Raw genomic sequence first — 24,254 nt, 5'->3', positions numbered from 1 at the left:
TGACTGTGGCATAGGAACCTCATAGCACATTTCAAATTATGTCCACTTAATACCCACCTCCTGCTCAGAAAGCCCATCTATGATTTCAGAAATCTCATGTTCGCTTCTTGCAATTGTTGCAGACAGACCTGTTCCTCTTTGTCCAACCCTGTGAAAAAACAGAGTTATAAACGTTACAATATTGATCATTTATTTCAAATGTTGTAAAAATAATGTAAAAAAAAAGAGAGTAATCCATAACATTTGAATAGAAGCTAGCTGATACTGACACCCTTTTTTTTTTTTTTTTTAAACATCCAAACTCAGGGACAAATTGCTGAGAAAGGGAAATTTTTCCCTTTCAAAGCCCTCTTCAAGATCAAAATCCTTGTGCCCATTATTAATGAAGAAAACAGTCTCCCTGAACAGTTATCACTGGCAGGGCTGACATAAAAACTCTTACGTGGATATTTCAATTAAAGCACAAAGCGCCAGTGCCAGGAACAACCAGACGCTGGACCTGACCCTGTCTCAAACCCAGAGAGCCAAAGTAGGCCATTAAATACCACCAAATGCCCTCCATTTAAGAGATCGCTGAACAGACCTCTTAAAGACAGAAAAGGCAATTTTAACATCTAGGTGTAGTGCCAGTTCTTGTTGTTAATGTATCAAATCCCTGCGAGAGTGAAAATTCACAGTGGCGCCTTCAGTTTTAATCACATCCAGCGTACACTATTCATTTTGTATGATTTTAACTCACGCTACGTGTTTTGATCAGACTCCATGCATGGTCAGAATGACTCCTCTAACTACACAGTACAACCAGCCATGTGGACTTCACTCTCAATGTAACCACAAGCATTTCACAGATCATTAAATTGATTGGTGAAAAGAAAATTAATCAAAACTGAAAATAAAACCAATTAGTTTCAGTTTAACCCTAATCTGTATGTTGACCTCTTTAAAACAATCCTCACTTTGCTAAGTTCAAAAGGCATCAGTGTGTTTGTGAAAAAAGTACCAAAAATATCTAACCATATGTCTCTGGGTTTTTTTTACATTTTTACCTCTGGAAGCGTTCCTGCTGCTCTCTTTGCTTGCGGATCTCGGGGAATTGCCTTTCATAGTACTCCCGTGTTCTGCTCTCCTTGGCTTTGCGTCTGGGGTTGTTCTCCATTCGCTCCACCTTCTTTTCCCATGCTTCCATCAGCTGGTCATAACGCTGGCAGATCTTCTGCTCCTGTGTACACAGCATGAAACATGCACGACTACATCAAGAGGGGGTTAAGTTAAACTTCATGGATATCAGTGTGTCCATTCAGGTTACACAAATAGTCGAGCTCCTCCAGCGTGGCACATCAATACAAGCAGCGGCTCCCAACACAGTCTGAGGAGTGTGGAGGAGATACCAGCAGATGTGCTGTTACACAATGAGAGCCAAGCAGGGCTGATCAGACTGCTGCTGAACATCAGAACTGCAAGACCACTACTGGCGCCCTGTTCTCATCGCAAATGAGGGCAGGTTCACACCGAGCACATGTGACTGACATGAAAGAGACTCAATGGTGAACGTTACACTGCCTGCAACACCATCTGTCTTTTGAGAGTTTGGACTGAAAACATGCACGAGTAGTCCGCTGCATGTAAAACTCAGACTCGTCTGGAAGCGTAGGGTGCTGGTAAATGACGGCGGCGTTACCGATTCCCTACTCCCCTGGGATTATATCAGAGGGATTTTCTACATCCACATCCCTGCCTGGATGTGATAGGCCTGGATTTCCATGACACAGGTATCTCATGAGTGTTTATCCAGACTCCACAGTGTCGTCGTAACTTATTAAAATCGGGGGAAAGGATCCTTTTTATTGTGCTGTAGTGTACTATTCACCTTCTCCAAACAGCATGATAAAAAGGATTTTAGTGACTTTTTAATCATCCACCCTAAAACTGTTTTATCATCCATATTGATAATGACTCTGGACACTTTTAATTTTATCCAGCCCAACTGTCCTTCGGAACTCGTTTTTACTTTGGGTCTGTTCATTGATTCTCTCTGTTCTGAGGACATTTTTATTTCCAACCACTGCAGTGTTATTTTTAATTTATCTGTGACTGTGACACAGTCTTCAGCCCACTATGAGGTCTCCTCTCATTAAAATCTTCTACTGCCGGCACGTTTTCTGAGGCTTTAATTTATTTTTATTCCCTTATAATGATGTAGATATCCTAACAGATCATTTTAATGTATATAAGATTTTTTAATCCTTTTCATCTTTCTGTTGTTTTAGTGTAACACTGAGGGCCATGGGAGCTGCAATTTCAAATTCCGGTCTATTATCTGTACATATGGTTTTTGACAATAACACTGACTTTTGACTTTGACTTTATGAACATTGCCTTTCTATTTCAGACTATATCCATCCTTTTAAAACAAGATCAGTACCAGTTTTACAGTCCTCTGCTACACCTACTGCTCCTATATTCTCAAATGAGGACTGTCAACGTTATGTTTCCTTTTTTGTTGATAAAGTCAGAAATGTAAGAAATAATATCTTTTCCTCAGCATCTATGTTGATGGTTCCCACACCAGCTCGGCCAGTTATCTTACGCATCTTTGCAGCAGTAACTTTACCTGAGCTAGCGAAGCTTATTGGTACAATGAAAGCCTCTTCTTGCTCTCTGGACATTTTACCTACATCTTTGTTGAAAAATGTCTTACAGTGCATTAGTTCCAGTGTGCTCACTATGTTTCACTGGCCTCCAGTAAGGTACCTACTGATTTCAAAAACGTTTGGCAATTTTTTTTAAGAAACTTGATTAAGGAACTTCTAGTTTTACTTTATATGCACATCAAGTCTCTGGTTCGTTCCTGTTTTTATCATCCAAGAAATACTGCCAAACTAAGATCCATTGTGTCACGTAGGGCTGCTCAATTAATCAAATTTTAATCTAGATTACGATCTGGGTTTTCAACGATCATTAAAAATGACTGAACCGATTATTAGCACCTCCCTCGTGCTTTACTCTCGCGCTGCTCCATGTGGCAAATCGAGCGCACCTCTCTGCGTTTCGAACACGCGTCACAACAATTAAGAGGACCCGAGGGAAGCTCGGAAAGCTAAGCAGAAGTTATTTGGAGAGGAGAGGATAATGGCTGCTGAAGAAAGAATGCCGTTGGTTGAAAAGAGGTAAAACGACTTCAGTGGTGTGGAAACATTATGGGTTCGCGGAGTCAGACGTGGATCAAGTAGACATAGTGTGGAAACTTTGCTATGTTGTCGTAGCTGCACCACAGAGCAATACTACAAATTTATTCAATCATTTGAAGACCGCTCACAAAGTGACATACAATCAAACAATGAAGGAGCATAGAGAAAAACTCTCGACAACACCTGCTTCATCCTCACAGACCTCCATTCACGCTACCCTGTACAACGCGACTAAATATCCCACCAGCTCCCAGAGACACAAGGAGATAACGCGGTAACGTTTTTCCTCGCCAAAGACCACTGCTCAATTAACACAGTGAACAACCAGTATTATGCAGTATTTTGAAGTTCACTAAACATAGATGTTTACATTTTTCATTTATTTTTTATATTGCAAACATTTGCACTGTTATCAGTATTTGCACACTATTTTATATTATTTTTTGACAATCTTTAAAGCCATTATTCAATACATTGTTATTGTTAAATAAATATCGTCAAATAATCGAGATCTCAATTTCAGTGAAAATAATCGGGATTCTAATTTTTGCCATAATCGAGCAGCCCTAGTGTCACGTCCTGAACTGGAACTGATCATTCATCCTTTGGTTTCATCACAATTGGATTACTGCAATGCACTGTATACATGTCTTAGCAAAGCCTCCATAGAACCCTTGCAAGTTCTTTAAAATGCTGCTCTTGATGCAGCTATACTGGCTTTCGGTCTACATTAGAGTGAAATTTAAGATTCTTTCACTGACTTGAAGAGCTCTTCGCAGACAGGCACTAGGTTATATCAGAGGGCTTCTGTACCCATAGGTCCCCGAGGTCCTGTGACCCGGGTCTGCTGATGATGCCCCATACTAAGCTGAAAACAAAAGGAGACAGAGCCTTCTGTTCAGTGGCCTCCAGACTCTGCAACTCTCTTCCTTTGGACATGACTGTGCAGTCTCTTTTAAAAGCCAGTTAAAAACATCTCTTTAAATCTGCTTTTTATTCATTTATTTTTACATTGTTGGCTCTTGTGAAGCACTTTGTGATTTTATATCCTGAAAGGTGCTATATAAATAAAGTTCAGCTTACTTGCTTAACTCTTCTTGGCACACATGGATATCCCATGCTGGAGGAGCTACACTGCTTATCCAACCTGAATGGGCAGCTCATCCTATCAGCAGTGACAAGGACATCAGCAAAAATCGCAACTAGAGAAAAATTACTCAGGAGAGTGCAATGATCTGTGGCCAACACCTCTACAACCATTCCCTTTTTTGTCTTGTTGCATTTCTATTGCTCATGATGTTACTTTCATTTGCAACAGACATGGTTTATGCTTCCTTATCCCTGAAATAACCGACTTTATGTTGGATTGTGAGAATCAAGTGTTCCCTTCATTCTTTTAAGCAATATACATCACATTTTAAGGAAGCACCTGCAATCTCCAAACAAAAATGAAGTTTTTATATTTGGCTCTGCAGAATCTGTGAAAGAGATATTTAATCTGGATGGCATTGCCTTGACATCCAGTATTACTGTGAGGAAACTTTCAACTAGGACCAGTACTCTAACTCAACACCGTCTTCTTTTATCATGCAATATTGTCAGAAGCTGTCTCTAAAAAGGGCAATAAGTGCTAAGAAAAAGTAGTACCAACATTTACTGTCTTTTACTGGCCGGTTGTCCTAGAAGCTGTTGTGAACTGTTGCAATATAGTGTCATGACAAAGAACTCTACTTCTCAGTAGGTTACACTCTCAATGGATTACTTTTTAGTTGTAATGATCGTGTGATGTAAAGTAACACTCCCCAACACAGATTTATAATTAATTCAAATAACAAAAATGCACCGAATCTGGTGGATCATAACAGCATTGCTGTTAAACACCAACAAAAATCTCCATGCCTTTAAAAAGTCTGGCTCATTCGCCAGGAACTGCACTCAGACATTTTTGAACAAACAAACGCAACAACTCAGTTTGTTGGGGCCAAGCCAAACGTTGCTACACCACTGGACAGATGAGGCAAAACAGATGCAAATAATGGTAAAAGGTTAAAAAGTTGGAAACCGCCCCCCCCCAAAAAACCCAAATGATCGTGACATTTACGTGCAGGTAAGCGTGGGTTTATTAGCGCACGTGTTATTTGACCAGTCACTGAAATTTGCGTTGCACTTTATCATTGAAAGGGAGCGAGAAAGTAAACACGGCGACAGACGGGCTGAAGTGAAAGCAGAAGAGTTCACCGAGTACAAGCTGCTCAGGAACTCGTTGTGTTTGTTATGCGGTTTGTGTCTGCCTTTGACATTACTTCTTTCAGTATCCTGACCCACGCACAAGCTGCTCCCATCCACCAATGCCATTACAAATAAGGTTCAAAAGCTTATTGCCTCTTTGTTTTAGTTTTTATTAACACATGCAGGTACCATTTGTTTATTAGTAAGTGTGGAGGGAAAAAAGGATTTGTTTGTAATAATTTCCAAAAGTGTAAGAGTTAAAATGCTAAGTTACGATCTGGAAAGACTGGAGGACAATATAGCCTCATTTCCACTTTGTGCAGCGATAGACAAACAATTCACCTTCCTCTTGGCATGTAGCCATGTGGACTCTGCCATTGTTCAGAGTCCAAAAGCCTGTCTGACACAGAGAGGGAAAGGTGGGACTCACTGAGCCACTGCCACACACACCCACGCCAAGTGTTTCCACATGGCTTACGTTTGAAATATTTAAATAAATGGTAACTGATAAGAAAGATAGAGAATTGGCCAGCTGTTTCTAAGAAATGGTCTTTGATGTGACAATATTTATTATTCTGTTACACAAAAAAAGCATTTACTGGCTGCCACAGTGAACAAACAAGGGAAAACAAGATGTTTCCTGTTCTGTAAATACATCAGTACATTATTTTTATTAGCCATTAGCACAGCTCAAGGGACAACAATACTGGTCTACTGACCATAGGCCTGTATACACACTCAGAGACACAGACGCAGAACTGCTTGCTGATGTTCACTGGAAAGATGAGTCAGAGTGAGGCACGCTGGATAACTCGCAGAGTTTCCAACAGATTTTTATCTGGTTTGGTTTGTTACAAATGCTCAAACTCTAGTTAACATACAGGATACTTAGTTAACTTAATTTCAAAATGCAGGTTTTCTTACCAAAATGCTAATGTTGATCGTTAATGGCAACAGTTCCAACAGTTTTTTTGTAATAAAGATTACAAAAGGGCTGATCCTATTGTCAATCGTTTTTACAAGGGCGATTTATTTATTTGCCCATGAGTAAGTTTGCTAATAATGATGGAGCTAATAGAAGCAGTCAACAGAAAAAGAAAAAAAAAGATAATAGTGCTGTTTTAACAGCACCATCTTTCATCTGCGAGCAGATGCACCATCCTCAGAGTGCGCCCAAATGCAGCGATTCATTTACTCAAACTCATAACAGAAAGAAAGAAAGGTAGTAGCCTATGTTCAGAAAAAAACATTCGGACGGTGGACACGTACATGCTCATGCAAGATAGTCGTGTTCGAGTCCTTTGCTCGCACTATACGTCTGCACAAGTGGCACACCACTTTGGTTACATCCTTAAGTTTACCTCTTTCATCGGTTTAAAGCCAAAGTTGGCAACTTTATATTTTTTTGGCAATTGGTTCATCCATGTTTGGACTTCTTCTGTGTTGTAAACGCCCAAATCACTCCGTGCATAATTACATTGCTCCACCCATCAAAAAGACTGCGCATGTGTGAATATATCGCCCATCGTCTATTATTGGACAATGGACAATGGATTTTCAGTTGGAAAATTTTTACATACCGCCCAACCCTAGTTATGTACCTAAAAAAGTCCCTTCTCCCCAGCAATGCTCTCCATGTATGTCTTAAAATAAATTTTGGGGAAATATGCACACAGTTTAAGTACGCCGTGTCATTCATTAGAGCCATAAAACAGATTTAAAAGCTAGTATTTGCTTTATATATAGTCAGGACAGTTGCAGCTTTTCAACTGCAATTCCAACTGTTTAGTTTTTCATTGTGACATCAAATAGCAGCACAAAAGTCTCGCTATTCATCATTTCTTTACATTTTGTAAATGTATGTAGACATCTTAGTAAAGTTGTCTCTTTGTCTTATGCCTGAATGACACATAGGTTAATGTTAGCAGACACAAAAACGGATGTTCTTCTGAAAATGGTCAGGTATGAGGACTGGACTGAAAATATGTTTTTAAAAAAGAGAAAAAAAAAGCACCCAATATCCAAAGAAAGCCTGGAGAGCTATTGATCAAGAGCACTTAAGAGAAGTCTCCAGCTCTTTGGAAGCAAAATGTAAAGAAATTGGGCGTGGCTCAAGACTTTTGCACAGTATGGTATATTGTTCCCTTTCAGTTGATTCACTTGGTACAACACATAAGTATGGGATATCACGCCCTTGCGTGTCCTGGCTGAAGAAGCCTTTATTCACACCTTTAAAGCAGATGACGTGTGATGACACGCGCACGGCCCCGCCTACACATGTAGCCGCTGTCATCACAGTCATCCCTCAGTTCTTACGCTCTTCACCTCGCTGAGAACACCTCTGCTGAGTTGGGCTAGCTAGCTCCATTGTCTGCCGACTTGAACTTAGCTTAACTGCCCCTGTTGGTGTTAGCCTCCACCGCGCAGTTGGTGCGTAGGCTGCCCGTGGAGCGCTAATTTCAAGTTTTGCTGTGCAGCGTTTTGCTTTGCGTTTTGAAATGGACTCCAAACCGAAGCGAGCAAAGCAGAAATCTTCTGTTCACCCCTGTCCTCAGGGATGCGGTTTCTCTTTGCACGGCAGCGACCAGCATGATGCCTGTCCTGTCTGCCTGCGGATCATCCACGCTAGGAGAGCGTTGACGGAGCCCGAAGCCTGTGCGTTTTGTCGCTAGCTCCGGCGCTCGACCCTGGAAAGACGGGTGACGTTTGTGGAAAAAGTGCTGGGACGCTCGGCTGTCGCACAGCATGACCCTCTCCTTTCCGATTCTGGAGCCCCGGCTTCGTCCGAGTCCGAAGACGAGGATTATCCGGTTGATGTCCCCGCAATTAGCTGGGCTGACCACATGGAATATGTTGACGGGTTAGCCGATGACAAGCCGGAACCATCCCCAGGAAGACTATGACGGGCTGGACATCAGCCTGGACATCCATGGTTTGTTGGAGGATGAGCAGGAGAGCTCATTGTCGGCCCAATGTGCCGCTGCTGCAGCGCCGGTCGACCACGATGACACCTCTCTTTTCTCCCTGTTTTGCCGTGCTGCTGAGAAGCTGCAGGTGGACTGGCCCTCTCCTCCGCCAGCTCAGAAGCCGTTGCAGTTCGCGATTTTTTTCAAAAACTGCCTTCCCATGTTCCCAGACTTTGTCTGCGAGCTAACAGCATCATGGAACAAACCTCTGTCTACCCGCATCACTGTGCCTGGCTATTGACAGTACATGGAATTGGACGGCGCCAAGGAGGCTGGCTTAGCTAACCCACCCCCTACAGAGTCCTCTCTGGCTGCTTATCTGGCCCCGTCCCATAACCGTGGTGTCGGCGGCCCCGCAACTCTGCCGTGGCTGTGCAGCGCTCTCCCTGGGCAGAGGGATGACTTCGACAGTAGTGGCGCAGAGGCACCTGTGGCTGACCCTCTCTGACATCCCGGATAGGGACAGAGCTGTATATCTGGACGCACCAGTGTCTGCGGCTGGGTTATTCAGACATTCACTTGAAGCCATTCAGGCTAGATTCGATCTGAGGAAGAAGCAGACGGAAGCTCTGCGCGACATCATCCCCAGACGTCAGGCGAAGCCCAAGCCCGCAGCTAGCTCTCACAGGCCCGCCACTCCTCTGCCGACTGGCAAGAGACCGGCGCCCACTGCTGCAGTGGGTGTGCCGCCAGCGGGAGCACATACTCCGGCCCGAGCTCCACGCCAGTCGGCCTAGAGCAAAGGCCCACCCTCGGGCTCCCGGCGGGACCCGACGCCCAGGAGGAAGAGTGTTGTTTATTCTCAAACAATCACATGCTCAGCCTGCAGGCAGAATGAGCCAGGTCAGGCAGGTGATGCATTCCCCTGCACACACACTGGGGGCGACAACGCCCCGCCGACGGTGCTGCAGGTCAGCCGGCTGGCTGCTCACTTCCCTCAGTGGCGCGCTTGCGACCCCTCTCCGTGCGTGCTGCGAAACGTTGCCATGGGTTACTGGTTGCAGCCCCGGGTCAAGCTGCCTCGTTTCCAAAGAGTCGGCACCGAGGCGGCCATGATACTCAGAGAGGAAATAAAGGCGCTATTGCACAAAAGAGCAATACGGGTGGTCCCCACTTTGGAGACAGACAAAGGTTGGTACAGCCGTTATTTTGTTGTTCCGAAAAAAGGGGGAGGGCTTCGTCCCATCCTCGATCTGCGAGTCTTGAACACGTATCTACGAATGTACAAGTTCAAGATGCTAACACTCAGACAGCTCTTGAATGCAGTCGGCCCGGGAGATAGATTGTTGCAAACCAATCTAACAGATGCTTATTTTCATGTGGCTATACACCCGAACCACAGGCAGTTTCTGAGGTTTGCATTCGAGGGTGTAGCCTACGAATACCTAGTGCTGTCATTCGGGCTGTTGCTCGCTCCGCGCACCTTTGCAAAATGTGCCGAAGCAGCGCTAGCACCCCTCACAGAGAGAGGCATCCGCATCTTAGCCTACCTAGACGACTGGGCTCTCGTAGCTTGCTCCAGAGGGCAGGCGGAGACACAGCTGTCACTGGTTCTGTCACACACTGGGGTTCTCTGTGAACTTTCAAAAGAGCTCGCTAATCCCGAGTCAGCAGATTTCTTTCCTCGGTTTGGAAATATGCTCGCTTTCCAGCCGCGCACGTTTGTCGGAGCACAGAGTGGCCGCGTTTCATCGCTGCCTCGCTCAGTTTCAGCTGGGACGCAGACTGCGTTTCCAGACGATATTACGTTTGTTGGGCATGATGGCATCTATGATCGCCATAGTGCCACTTGGACTGTTAAAAATGAGAGCGTTTCAATGCTGGACTCTCTCTCACCGCCTGTGTGCATCGCGTCACCTGAGGAGGAGGCTGAGGGTAACCGCATCTAGCTCGCCGTCCTTGGAGGGAGCCCGGGCTGCTGCATCAGGGCTCTCGGATTGGGAGGGTGTTGTTTCGCAAGGTGGTGTCCACAGATGCTTCCCTAAGAGGGTGGGGAGCGCTGTGCGAGGGTGCATCAGTGAGAGGGATCTGGTCCGCAGCCCAGCGCGAGCTGCACATCAATACTGTTAGCAGTATTCTTAGCTCTAAAACATTTCCGTCCAGTCCTGGAGGGCCAGCATGTCTTAGTCAGGACGGACAATTCTACAGTGGTGTCTTACATAAACAGGCAGGGAGGAACACGCTCTCTTCCCCTGTTGAAGCTGTCTCGCTCTCTGCTGTTATGGTGCAGTGTTCATTTTCTGTCTCTGAGAGCCACCCATGTCCCGGGCCGCCTGAACCTGGGGCCGGACCTTCTCTCCAGGGGGGGTCCTCTGGTGAGAGAATGGAGGTTACACCCTTTAATAGTGGCTCAGATTTGGGATCTATTTGGCAAGCCGCAAATAGATCTTTTTGCTTCCAGGGTAAATACTCACTGCCCCCTGTTCTTCTCCATAATCGACCACGATGCACCCTTGGGCATGGACGCGCTAGCACACCAATGGCCAGACATGTATGTATGCATTTCCCCCAGTGGAAATGATATCTCCAGTTCTAGAGAGAGTGCGTCGGCAGTCCCTCTCTCTGATTCTAGTGGCCCCTTGGTGGCCCACAAGGTCGTGGTATGCAGAGATAATCAGCCTGCTAGCAGCGAGTCCTTGGCAGCTTCCTCTCCGCAGGGACCTCCTCTCTCAGGCAGGAGGAGAAGTGGCTCATCTGAGCCCGGATCTGTGGCGCCTTCATGCTTACCTGCTGAGAGGTTAAACTTGATTGCTAAGGGTTTGCCACCTAGTGTGATAGCGACAATTCAGAGCGCTAGGGCCTCATCTACTAGAGGCTTGTACGCTTACAAATGGCAAGCCTTCGAGCAATGGTGCCAGGACCGCCACACTCTCTCATTTCAGTGCTCTATTGTGGATGTTTTGACATTCCTGCAGGAGCTGCTGGATTAGGGCCTTTCATTTTCGACAATTAAGGTTTATTTAGCAGGTATATCTGCTTGTCATGTTGGCTTTGACGGGGTGACACCAGGTGCACATCCCCTTGCCATACGTTTTCTGAAAGGGGTTCGCCGGCTAAGACCAGTGCTTAAGTCCAGTGTCCCTGCTTGGGACTTGTCTTTGGTGCTGGAGGCCCTTTGTAGCCCCCCGTTTGAACCCATTGAGTCTGTGGATATGAAATTTCTTTCATATAAGACTGCATTACTTCTCGCTTTGGCTTCGGCAAAGCGAGTGGGTGACCTTCATACGTTGTCTGTGCATCCCTCCTGCACACAGTTCTCTCCTGATGGCCACACGGTCGTATTGCGTCCAAATGCTGCCTATTTTCACAAGATCATGCCTGCATCAACCTCATGGGCTCTTTTTAAAGGGGTGCCTGTAGCTGATATTTGTGCGGCAGCTAGTTGGGCATCACCGCACACTTTTGTGCAGTTTTATCGGTTGGACGTTACAGCCCCTTCGGTGGCTCATACTGTCCTTTCTGCTGGGTCTACCGCTCACTAAGGATGTGGTGGTCTGATTCCGGTTCGGTGGCTGCTCTGCAGGGCGTGTATATATGTCCCATACTTATATGTTGTACCGAATGAATCGACTGAAAGGGAACGAATAGTTATGTCTATAATTTCTGTTCCCTGAAGTAGAGGAACGAGGTACAACACAAGGTGGCCCCACTGAGCAGTTTGGCTCGGTGAAGAGCGGCTATCGAACTGAGAGATGACTGTGATGACACCGGCTATATGTGCAGGCGGGGCCGTGCGCGTGTTATCACACGTCATCTGCCTTAAAGGCATGAATAAAGGTTTCTTCTGCCTGGACACGCGAGGGCGTGATATCCCATACTTATGTGTTGTACCTCATTCCTCTACTTCAGGGAACAGAAGTTATAGACATAACTATTCGTTTTTAAACTGTGTGCAAATCCGAAGTCTCAATAATTAAACTTTCATGAGTAAGATAAATATAGAAGCAATTAACATTTTAACTACACATAATTACAAGAGTTTCTTTTAAAGAAAACTATTAAAAAATATTTAAATTAAATGTTCACCCAGGTTCAGTATTTATTAGTCAGTCCAATAAAATGGAGCCCGTAAAACTGTTGGATGTTCTGATACAAACTTTAAAACCAGAATAAATTTTTTGTTATTCATGGCATGTATTGCTTCAAGATTCAATTCAATTCTTTTTCATGTAGATAGCGCCAACTCACACCAACTGTCGCCTCAAGGCGGTTAATATTTTATTAAACCTGTAATAATACAGAGAAGACCCCAATAATCAAGACGGCTCCCTCTGAGCAAGCACTTCGTGACAGTGGGAAGGAAGAACTCCCTTTTAATAGGAAGAAATGTCCAGCACAACCAGACTCAGGGAGGTGCTTCTGCATCTGTTGGAACCAGTTAGGTGTGAGGGAAGGAAGACAGGACAAAAGACACATTGCGTCTTATGGCTCAATATGTCAAGACTATCTCAATACTCTTTAGCTTTACATAAGCAAAGAATCTAGCACGTATAAAAAAAAACTTAATCACATTGTGTTTATATCACATCAAGGTCAGCTCAGATCATCTGAGCACAAACAGTCACATATGTTATGACTGTCACACTAACCATGGAAATATGGGATGCTATTCGAGCTGTATCCATAACAATGACCCAAATAAATGTACAAGGACACTTACCCTTTGTTTACGTGCATGGTTCCTCCTCTTAAAAAACAAAATCAGCTTCTTCCTCATTACTTGGTTTCTGAAAGTGAACAGTTGCCAAAAATCAGTCAATATTTTTTTAAGTATAACCAAAACAAAAAACAAAAACAAAAAAAAGACTTTAGTTTCAACAGAGCAAGAGTTGCCTTTAGCTGCTACCTTTAAAAATTACAAAATTCATTGACGCAATGAGCTCAAATTTTGTGCCAGCACACTACCAAACACTTTATTTGTGTAGCAAGTACAAAATACTGAGAAGTATTCTGTTTGCACATGATGGTGGGGAAAGAATAGTGAGTGCGCCGACCCTGAATGTGCAGCCTGTGCAGTAGATTCACACAGAAGTGGGCCCTGTCCTGATAAAAGCAGAGCCAGATGGGCTGCTCTCATGGTACACAGCGATAAGGGTTTTGTCCCAGACGACACGACCTGCTTTAAACACACCCAATGCAGGCACATACACACATTTTCTCACTTCCTTTCTTGCTCTCCTTGGTGTCAGTAGGCCAGTTCAATGAGGTGACTCAGCATTAAGATTAGACGGACTTATCAGCGGGTTTATCTCGCCACGGTCAATATTACAGCCACTGCTGTCCACAGCTCAGAGGCTTCTTATACTGATACCGAGGCAAGCATCATGTCCAGTACTTAGGATATTTATTAAATCTATTTGTAAAAAAAAAAAAACACACAAAAAAACAAGGACACTCACGTCTTGATGTTGTCATGGTACACCTTTGTGTCTGACGGCTGGTTATACAAAGGCTAAAAAACAAGAGGGGAAAAAAGACCAACAACAGAACAGCGACAGATGGTGGATTAATTATTAGCCAACAGACAAACTGTAATGTCGCAGCACTACTTCTTAAACAAAGCTTATGTAAGGTCAAAAATCTTAACCATTAAACCACTTACCAGCTCAACCTTGGGACCAAGGCCTTCCAATATTTTATGGGCCTCTTCAGCTTTTTTCTAGATGGGGAAAAAAAAAAAGATTACAACAGGTGACTAAAAAAAAGAGAAAAGTAAAGTAAAAAGAAACAGCAGGAACAGACCTTTGTTAATCTTCAGATATGGATGTTTATGTTGATTCTGAGATATTTTGCCAGCACAGCATTAAAAGGAAGGTTCAGTTAAAACAGTGGATCTCAAACTGGACTACTGCAGGAGGACAACGAGGGAAAACACTTTTTTTTTAAAAATTTATTTACGGGGGTTTATAACATTTATTCAACTGATCAATCTGGATACTTTTTTCTTATTATAATCTTAAAAATAAAATACCAAATATTGTGGTATGCAGAGGGCAAATGTTTTTCCTTTCTCAAGTGAAGTTCCGAACTATGACCATAACCATAATCTTAAGACTTTAAGACTAAATTAAAGCTGCAAGCAGCGATATGAGGGCCCTCGCACCCCAGCACGTCAAGCCAAGCCCAACACCTAAAACCAGCGCTTCCGATCTGGTGTCACATTGATGGAATTCATGCATTTAACCACCAGCTAAAATTTCATCTCATTCAACCAATATTATAGTCATCCCACTAGGTGGCGCTCTAACCATTACTGACAAATGGTATAACAAACATTTCCGAGCTCGAGTCTCATCACGCTTGCGACCTTTGGGAGAGATTGGACATTGTGTTTTTGAGTGACAGCAGATTACTGCTTTTTGGCGAGTGATTGAAACTCCACGTGCCGACACGATCACCCCGTTGCCCTGAACGTAAAAAGCTTCGCAATTTAACATCACAAAGGTCTTTGGATTCCACACACTGGAGATTGGGTCAATATGATGAAATCCCTTGGAGGAGTTCGTCAAAGAAAGGTGCCTGAAAAGAAGGGGAAATGTCGCCAAAATTACACATTAATTTCAAAATGGCTGACTTCCTGTTGGATTTGGGATATTGCTCCAAGAGACTTTTTTGTACATCTTGATATCTTCCATAAGCTTACCAGGTTTCAGACTCATACATAAAACACAGAGCAGGGGCTGTTGTTTTGAAATTTTGTAGGGGGCGCTGTGGAGCCATTTTGCGCTATTCAATGAAAATGGTAAAATAAAAAGAAAGCACTCATCATATTGGAGGTGTGCGCCAAATTTCAAGACATTTTAAACTTTCCAAGCCCCTCAAAAGCCACTTCATTGTTCATGGTGAACCGCGTTGCCACCAGGGTGCGCCGTTCAGTTTAAAGTCACAATTTTCTCACTGAAGCATCAAGAGGGACTGATGGTGATATTCACCGCTTTGGAAGTGGCCACGATGAACCTGTGAAAATCAGTGCAACAAAATATAAGACATGACATTTCCTTTTCCCACTAGGTGGCGCTCTACGTATTCCTGTCAATGGGCACATCAATCTGTTCAGGGCGGGTCTGACATCATGCCTTTAAAGTCTGGTACTGATCAGACTGGATTTCATTGAGTTATACTAATTTGTTTCTTCATGGCGAGACATCAATGTTCGCCATGCTGCTGGGGTCACACCCTTTCGCGAAAAGTCACAGTTTTTACTATAACCCAAGACCAACTGCTTAAGGCTTTCCTGGAGAAATTTGAGGCTGCAAATGTCACCCATCACAATACTGTACCCCAAAGTGTAAAACATGACATTTCCTGTTCCCACTAGGTGGCGCTGTCCCTGGTGTCAAATATGGCAGTTGAAATATGTTCAGGGCTGGAGCCTTATCATATGTGTGCTCTTTGGTCCAGGTCGGACCATGTATGACGGAATGAGAGAAGATAAGATTTTCATGGCGAGTCATCGAAATTCACCGTGGCGCCACGGCCTCACCGTATCCCGAAAACTCAAAAGCTCCGCAATTTAACATGGCCCAGGTGTGTAGTTGAGACTGACCAAATATGAAGCTTATGCAATCAAATCCCAAGGAGGAGTTCGAAAAAGTTTGAGGCATGGAAATGGCAAAATTAGAGCCAAAATGTCACGTTCACTTCCAAATGGCGGACTTCCTGTTGGGTTTAGGACATGGCCATAATAGACTTTTTTGTGCGTCTCCTAACGTTAGATATGTGTGCCAACTTTCATACATGTAGGTTATATCCATCTCGGGGGCTCGCGTTTTTCATTTTTCTAGGTGGCGCTACTGAGCCAATTTTCCCTGGACATGTCTACGGACATTAAAATACGTAAATTTTCACCAGACCTGACGCGTGTGCAAAATTTCAAGAGTTTTTGAGCATGTTTAGGCCCTCAAAACGCCGATTCATTTGCCGTAATAATAATAATAATAAACGGAGCAGATACAATAGGGCCTTCGCACTTTTGTGCTCGGGCCCTAACAAAAATGTTTAACAGACACGTGTTTGATTATTTCAGATGTATTCAGCTGGCTTGACATATAATCTTCTTCCATTAATTAATTCAAAAAGCAAGAAATTGCAAAAACCTGAAAAGCAATTCATAATACAAAAAATATATAAATAAATATAAGAGTGAGAACTCCCACTGAAGCGTAAATAATAGGGCGGGCAAGGCAGTATTCCGGGATTGCTGCAGTCTGTCAGCTTTTTCACGATCATTAGGGACATACCAACTCCTCATTTTCACATTTCACAAACCCCCATCTGTAGACTGAGACAAACAACCACAGCTGCCAGACTAAATGCTATGTGCAAAGCCTGAGCAGCTTTACAGCCTAAAGGGTTAATGGTTGACTGAGAAGGGAAGGCGTGCCCCAGCGCTCTCCTACCACAACACTGTCTGACACACATGAACTCCAGTGACCTCTGTAAACACATCCTCACTTGCTGCACTGTTGTTCAACTGAAATACACATAATGAGGCTTACCTCCGCCCTTGAATGAGATTAATGTATTCTTAACTGATAAAAAGAATCACATCTTCTGTTTGATAAACAGATTCGGCACTTAAAACAAGCATCATTTCTAGTCCCATTAACTTCAAAACACAATGCTACAACCACAAAATATTCCATCTTCTTCTAACAGATGATGCATATGAACGGGGGTGAGGAGAGTCAGCAGTAACAGGAACCGTTCAGATATCATCAGTTGGTTACCACAGCTTAGATACGACAGAAAGTGATTAGTGGGAGTGAAATGAAACTCCAAACCCATCAGCTAACAAAAGGAATTACTTAATTTGAGGGTGGAGATTGTCACGGGTTGGCTGGTGTCATTGGTGGTTTTAACACTTGCTCACAGCTTACTGTGGCACGATTTTAAACAGAAAAAGTAATGTTGTTCTCCCAGCTCTGCAGACATTGTTTGCAATTATTCAAGATAATAAACTAACAGAGACCAGAGAGCAAAGAACCAATGCTACTTGCAGGCGTGTCTTGGTGTTTGCATGAGACGACTAACCCTGTTTTCGTCATAGATGATTTGGACTATGCTGCGGTGCTTGTGCTCCACTGGGGGAGGAGTCACTGGCTTTTCGGGCTCCACTGGCTTTGCTGCTTCCTCTTCAAGTTGTTGCTAAGAGACAACAAGAACACATGAATTTTTGACCTATGGCACACAAGATCAGAATAACAATGTGGAGTGGAGAGACTAATTTCATCTATGCATGACCATACAGAGCAGATTGTGAAAAAACACAGACCCATAAACAGTGTAGTGATCTGATCCCGGCATCTCATATATGAGGACCATGTAGGTATTGTCAAATGATTCCCTGCAGGCGTTTTTGTGTATAAGGTTGAAGGTTTCTGCCACTGGGGCCATGTTAGTGTACACAGACAAACTAATCTGCTGAATGTTTGCTAGGTCAATGTTTACAAGCTAAAGGTTATGTAAACTACCAGGTTACAGGGACCAGATTAGGAGTTCCTGAAATACCTCAAATAAACATTAAATCTCTGAAAACCTTGGGAAAAGGCAGGCTGGAAAAGGGAGAGGTATTCTCTTGCAGCCAAGATCAGCTAACAATTCTATCTAATTAAGTGGAATTCCAAAAGACATAGCAGTTCAAAGACAACCAACAAGTAAAAAAAAAACAACCCAAAACAATCTACTCTAAATAGGACGCTGAGCTCGAGAAAAAAAGTAAACCTAGGGATGTCTTGGTGCATGTTCAATCATCCAGGTAAGTAAATCTCCAAAAGTTGATTCTGTTCATCTGGACGTAGCGTTTTGTGGGAGACCATTATGCAAATGTACTGTTTATAAGATTGGGGAAACCTGCAGTCAGCTGACACTGAAGAAGTCACTTGGATGAGTGACGAAACGTTTCTCCCACAAAACGCTACGTCCAGATGAGCAGAATCAACTTTTGGAGATAAACCTAGGGATCTAGAAATGTAGTTTCTGAGAATGCCTTCTAGGAAAAATACAAGAAAATGAAAGGCACAAGTCTGTCAGCCTATAGATTTACAGCAGAGGCATCTTATAGCCCTGAGGAATGCTTTAATTTTCAAGGTCAAAGAGCAACTTGGAGCTAACCGAGAAGACAAGCAAGCCTCCAGGGCTTATCATCACCAAGTCAGTAGAGAACTTGATATTTAGCACCAGACATACTGAACAGGCTTTTCTCAAAGGGAAAGGCTTCCGGTAGATTACTTTAAGCCTGAGCTGAGAGTACAAAACATTTTACACTAAATGGATCTGCGGATTTCTGAGACCTATCTTAGTGTTTATCCTCAGTGTCACTTTCAATAAAAAGTCAGTTTGCAGTTTAGCTGTGATACAGTTGCATAAAAGCAAAAAAACATTTATATTTAAGCACTTCCTCAATGCTGTTCTAAAATTTGTATCATCTCAGTCTCTCAGTTTTATTTCTTAAAGAAAAAGAAAGAAAAACATTATCTGTGCCAAGTTTTCTTACTTATTGTGTTTGAAATATGTTAAGAGGAAAAAGGCCAAGCTGGGTAACCAACCTGCTTTTTCTTCAACTTGAAAATCTGCTGCTCCACTTTAGCAATTTCTCGGTCTACACGGTCCATACTCTGGATCAGCTCTTCCTTGGACAGTTTGGAAGGAGAGGTGTCCTGCTCCTCCCCCATGTGTAGTGTAGGTCCTCCTGGGGATGGAGACTCCACTTTGACAGTGAACTGAGTCTCCTGGCAAAAAAAAACAAAAAACTGTTAAATAAGTTTATACAAATTACTGGTAGGCAATCTGGCAATAATATGACAGAAGAGCTTCATTTACCAAGTATTTTATTTTTGAAAATGAATTCACCACTAACCACCTGAAACCTGTTTGGTTTCATGCTTCCCTATGCGTAGGCTCTTAGCCATTCAGCTACCTCTCCAGTCGTTCTCACCTCCTACAGACTGACTCTGACTGTCATTGTCTAGCAGCTAGAAAGAGCAGCTCTTGTTCTACTCTGCCTTTCCAGATCACAGATGATGTCCAGGGCAGAACAAGGACTACAACCTTCACTGGCAGTCCAAGACAGCAGAGTTCCTCTGATTGTAGGATGAGAGACTAAGCAAAAAGGCAGCTGAACAACATCAAGTGCTGACAGTAGAGAAACATGAGCCAGTGCATGGCTTACTGGCTAACCTGATAGTATCAGCAAAGACCAGATAAATGGGCACTGCTCAGGTCCAAAGGCCTATAAATTACATCCTCTGAGGATACAAATCAAATCAACACCTTACCAAAATAGCCCCATCCTGCAATAAAACCTTCATAAAACGTCATGACTGCATTTGTGTTAAGTGTTTGAGAATCCATGAGTGTCTACTCAGACTGAAGTTTGTTTTTTTTATTGTCTACAAGAACCTATTGTTAAGTTTATGACTTTAGCAACTGAGAAATAAAGGGACTATGGCCGATGTTTTAAAATTTGGCCATTAACCATAGTGGAGAGCTTTGTTTTGTACAGTGATTGTGCTTTAGTCCTCATTTATATTCACTTTTGTTCCAACAAAATAAAGAAATCTTAATTATGAAAAAGAACTGACCTCATCTTTTGTCTTTCAGATGTTCATAACAATAACTTTTATGAATACTGAACACTGACATTAGTAAATGTTAGCCCAACCTTAAGCTTAACTATTTCTGCCTGATAAACTGGTTCAAATACAGGACCTACAAAATAAAAATATTATGCCCACCTTCTTGACGTCCACAGTGGCTCTTAGGCTGTCCTGTACAGTATGGGGCACAGGCAGAACAATACCCCCCGCAGTGGGAGGGGTGCGGGTGATATGAGCCTCAGCAACAGTCTCCATGCGAGGGCGTTTAGCCTCCAAGGCCTCATGCTCAGGTTGGGCTGAGACAGAGTGAAACTGCTGTTCGTAACCATGGCGCCTCTCTGGAGGCCTGACAAAGAAAAGTAAACAAAAAATTTACAGATTTATCAGAAGCTGCAACTAGCTGTCAAAATTAATCGGAGGATGCAAGAAGGGAAAACCTCTCTAGAACAAAACCTAAAATGAAATAAGAAAGCACCTAATGAAGCCTAATAAGCAGCTTGGTATTTGAATATTACGCTCCTACCTTTCAGCTCCAGGGTGGAATTCGGACAGTAAAGACGGTCTTCTGCGACCCTGTGGATCCTGCATGTGATTTCGGTAGTCTGGGACGGTGAAATCCTAAAGGCAAGAGGAACACTTAGGAAATTAATTCTTAAATCTCAATCTCATTCAAGTTCTTGACAGTGTGAAGCAGGGAAAATGGAAATCAATACACAAAAACAAACATCACCTCACATACCATCACAAACTATAAGAACCTCACAGATGCAGCAACCGGATCATCCTTAGAAAGTCGTGTCTACAAAAGCGACACATTTCTCTGCCACAGATACATCTCACTTTGAATCAGTAAAGCTGCCTCCACTGCCTGCTTCACTCACACTTTTACACATGAACTATAACCTGAACCACAATTATTGGCATCAATGCTTTTTTTTTTACCCCCTAGCAGCTCATGTAAGCACCATCACTGGCTGTACAATGCACTGTCAAAAGCTTTGAGAGGCACAAAACTTATGTAACTGCAATGTCCCCAGTTAGAGTCTAGCCATGGACCTGTGCTGCATCTCACCTCATGCATACATACACACATAAACACATGCCTGCAACCCCACCCATCGCATTTCCTGTAAGCTCTGTTCTACTTAACCTAATAAAGGCAACTCAATGGGCATTTCTGCCACTCAGCTGCAACTCTGAATAGACAATCATGATGCCAGCAATCAGAGATTAAAATCATAAATAATTAAGCTAATTAGCTTTGCTTATTTTGTTAGCTTACATAATTTTATTTGTTGGTTTATTTAACAGGGACATTGCAGATATATAAAAAAAGAAAAACACAGCTATAAATGCAGCACAGTTATCCAAGAGGCCATTTTCATCTGTGATCTCTCCTTATTAAAACAACAAAGTTCCCAAATTAAAGCTTACCAGGAATATACAAAAAAATATATATATCCTAGTACTAGAGAATAAGAGCTGGCCTGAAGTGTGGCACAGTTCCACTCGTTTTTCAAACGTGTCATTAGTCAGTTCACAATGGAATTACTGAAACCAGCAGCACTACTCCTCGTCTGGCAAACTAAAAGGAATGTTGTTGATGGCAAGAACATTGATTAAAACATCTGTAATAGTCAGAGGCTTTTATCCAAAACTGTATGGGGTAAAGAACACAGAAATGTTATCAGCACAGTGTGACTGCCAAACAAACCTGAACAAGCAAATGCAGTTACAGGAAACATTTCCAAATTCCCATTTTGTCCCGGATCTAAGCAAACAATGTGAATGCTCAGAAATGCTCAGAAATGTCCCATCGAGAGTTTTCTGTGAAAGTAAGCTTCTAAGAAACATGTCACTGAAAATGTCCAAACACCATCCAACATTCTCAAATGAATGTGCAAAAGGACGATGCTCTCGAGTTAAATACTGCTACGGGAATTACCATCACACATGGTTTTTCACTACTGAGACTACAAGCAAATTTAATCAGCATTTCTAATTGGTTTAAATAAACAATATAACACTAATAAATTAAAAAAATGGGTTTGGTCTTGGGTTTTGTTTTGTTTTTAAATTACTTCCATCATCAGTTGTAGTTGAAAATGAAGCAATAAGGCTCCTTAAAGCTGAAGCCACAAACAACATGACAGTGAGCTTGGTAAAAACTCAACTTTGGACTCGTTTTCCATGCAAAGATGGAATCTGGCTGTAAATTAGTCCGAGCATGTGCATTACCTTTTCAAATCAACCGGTTCAAAAGTAAGCCCAAAGCCTCAATTAACAACATCTTTAAAGTTCTGCTGTCATTGGCCCATCTTTTATTCACGCATATAATATAAAAAAAACAAAAATTTCTTGGTAAGGAGTGCAGTTCCAATTCAGTATGAAGAGATATGATATCTACTCATACTGCACCCTAAACCACAATTAACAGAAAGAGGAATAGATTGATTTCATTTGGAATACTAGCTAAAGCTAGACTACTAATCAAATTTTAGATTCTATCCCATTTTTGACATCCAACAATTACAAAAACCAAATGGTGTGTATTTATGCTACAGGACTGATTAATCTATTGCATTTATATTCACTTCAAAGCTCTCACTTTTAGCCAAGTAGAGGAAGAAAACAAATCACAAAGTTTTAGGTAGCTTCCAGCAGGGACAGGCAGCTGTCATAACAAGTTTGAAAGGAGAGAGAAAAAAAAAAGACAAAATGTATCTAGATGGGTCCGCTATTTTGATACCTTGTGTTATCAAGTGAAGCCAGTGGCACAAGACCTTATGCACAATCTGATTTCAGCAACAATAAAACCATTTTACACCATTTTTTTTTAAACTGAAAACAGCCGTGTAATTTCTCATAGAAGTAAAGCCGTGGCTCCATAGTGTAGCTACTTTTGGCATTAGCCCAACAAGCAAAAGATCCCTGGTTCAATCCTGGGAGGACACTGATTGGTCAACTCAGAACAAGTGGTATTTTTGAAAAGTGAAAATAATCTATCTGCTGCTCTTTCAGATATCGCCATCAACAGCTTAAAATCTATCATACAGGCAGACACTAACGCAGTGGTTCCCAAACTTTTTTTGCTAGGCCCCCCTTTGTTTTACAAGAAAAATGTTCGCAGCGCGCACACGCACGCACAAACACATCCTCCAACCACACACACCCATTTTCACACCTCAAACATTTAGTAAACAACTAAGTAAATACAAGTAATCTGCAATAAATTACAGGTAGTAAGAAAATAAACTAACTAACTCTTTTACGCTGCGTCTGCACCTACACGGGTATTTTGGAAAACGCAGCTGTTTCGTCCACACGTAAACGGCGTTTCGAATCACCGAAAACGGACACTTTTTAAAAGTCCTTTTTTGCGTTTACATTTGGACGAGGAATACAGAGTTTGTCACGCAACGTCAAAGGTATGTGCCTTTTTTCACGTCACGCTGTGCGCCACGTTATTCTTTACATGAGATGAATTGCAGAATGGCAGATGTTCAGATTAACAGTATTTTGTCTCTATCTTCAGGTTTTACACGCTTACATACACACACGCAGTTACTGTCCCTCTATTTAGAAAGGCAGAGACGTCAAGGTGTAATTATTTTAAGTGTAGATGTTTTTGTGTAATAAAAACATGTGTAATAATATTCAACATTGCTATCAATACATTTTTCAAAAAATGCCTCTCTGTAGAAATTGGTTTAAAAACATAAAAAAAACTGTGGGATACTGTTTGTCCGTGATTTGAACTGAGGGAACAAATTCTGGCAGGATCAGTCCCTACTGTATAAAGAGCTAACATCTCCAAAATGTCAGGAGTAGTCATTATAAGAAGTGTTTGTGAACTAAAAATCAAGAATGTGGGATACTGTTTATCCGTGATTTGGAGAGCCCAACGCCTGCTCCCGCCGAAGGGAAAACCAATTCTGCAGGGGAGACCTACCTTGGCACCAGAAACCAAAGGGAAGATATGCTTCACCATATTTTCTAGTCTTTGGCTTAGAATGAAGTTGGTTTGAAAACATATTCAGCGATGCTTCATCTCATGCTTTGGGTTTCTGTGTGGGAGCCCCGTCAAAAACCTGTCCATTATGCTAGCAGTGTCCAAGCGTTGTTTTTTTTTCTCCCCCTTTTCATACCGCGCCCCCCCTGCAATGGCTCTGCGCCCCCCCAGGGGGCGGGCCCCACACTTTGGGAAGGTCTGCACTAACGCAACACGATCAAAACTGTCAGTGAGATTCTACACCACAACAAAAAGGCTAATA

General features: G+C 42.7%; 1 protein-coding gene across 6 annotated transcripts in view; it reads right to left on the bottom strand.

Moving 5' to 3' along the window:
• Positions 1–24,254, bottom strand: part of ncor1 (nuclear receptor corepressor 1) — a 64,415-nt gene that overhangs the window by 35,971 nt on the left and 4,190 nt on the right. For all 6 annotated transcript variants that reach the window (XM_031754737.2, XM_039618735.1, XM_031754740.2 and 3 more), the window contains exons 3-11: positions 20,504–20,598; positions 20,119–20,326; positions 18,931–19,113; positions 17,417–17,530; positions 13,986–14,042; positions 13,783–13,835; positions 13,044–13,110; positions 1,047–1,219; positions 58–148 (exon numbers count right to left, since the gene is read on the bottom strand). In XM_031754737.2, coding sequence (XP_031610597.1) covers positions 58–148; positions 1,047–1,219; positions 13,044–13,110; positions 13,783–13,835; positions 13,986–14,042; positions 17,417–17,530; positions 18,931–19,113; positions 20,119–20,326; positions 20,504–20,598 — 1,041 coding nt within the window. The remainder of the gene's footprint in view (positions 1–57; positions 149–1,046; positions 1,220–13,043; positions 13,111–13,782; positions 13,836–13,985; positions 14,043–17,416; positions 17,531–18,930; positions 19,114–20,118; positions 20,327–20,503; positions 20,599–24,254) is intronic.

The sequence above is a fragment of the Oreochromis aureus genome, linkage group 10 (assembly GCF_013358895.1).
Source record: "Oreochromis aureus strain Israel breed Guangdong linkage group 10, ZZ_aureus, whole genome shotgun sequence".
Lineage (NCBI taxonomy): Eukaryota > Metazoa > Chordata > Actinopteri > Cichliformes > Cichlidae > Oreochromis > Oreochromis aureus.
Note: the sequence above shows the minus strand (reverse complement) of the source record. Positions and strands in the feature narration are given on the sequence as shown.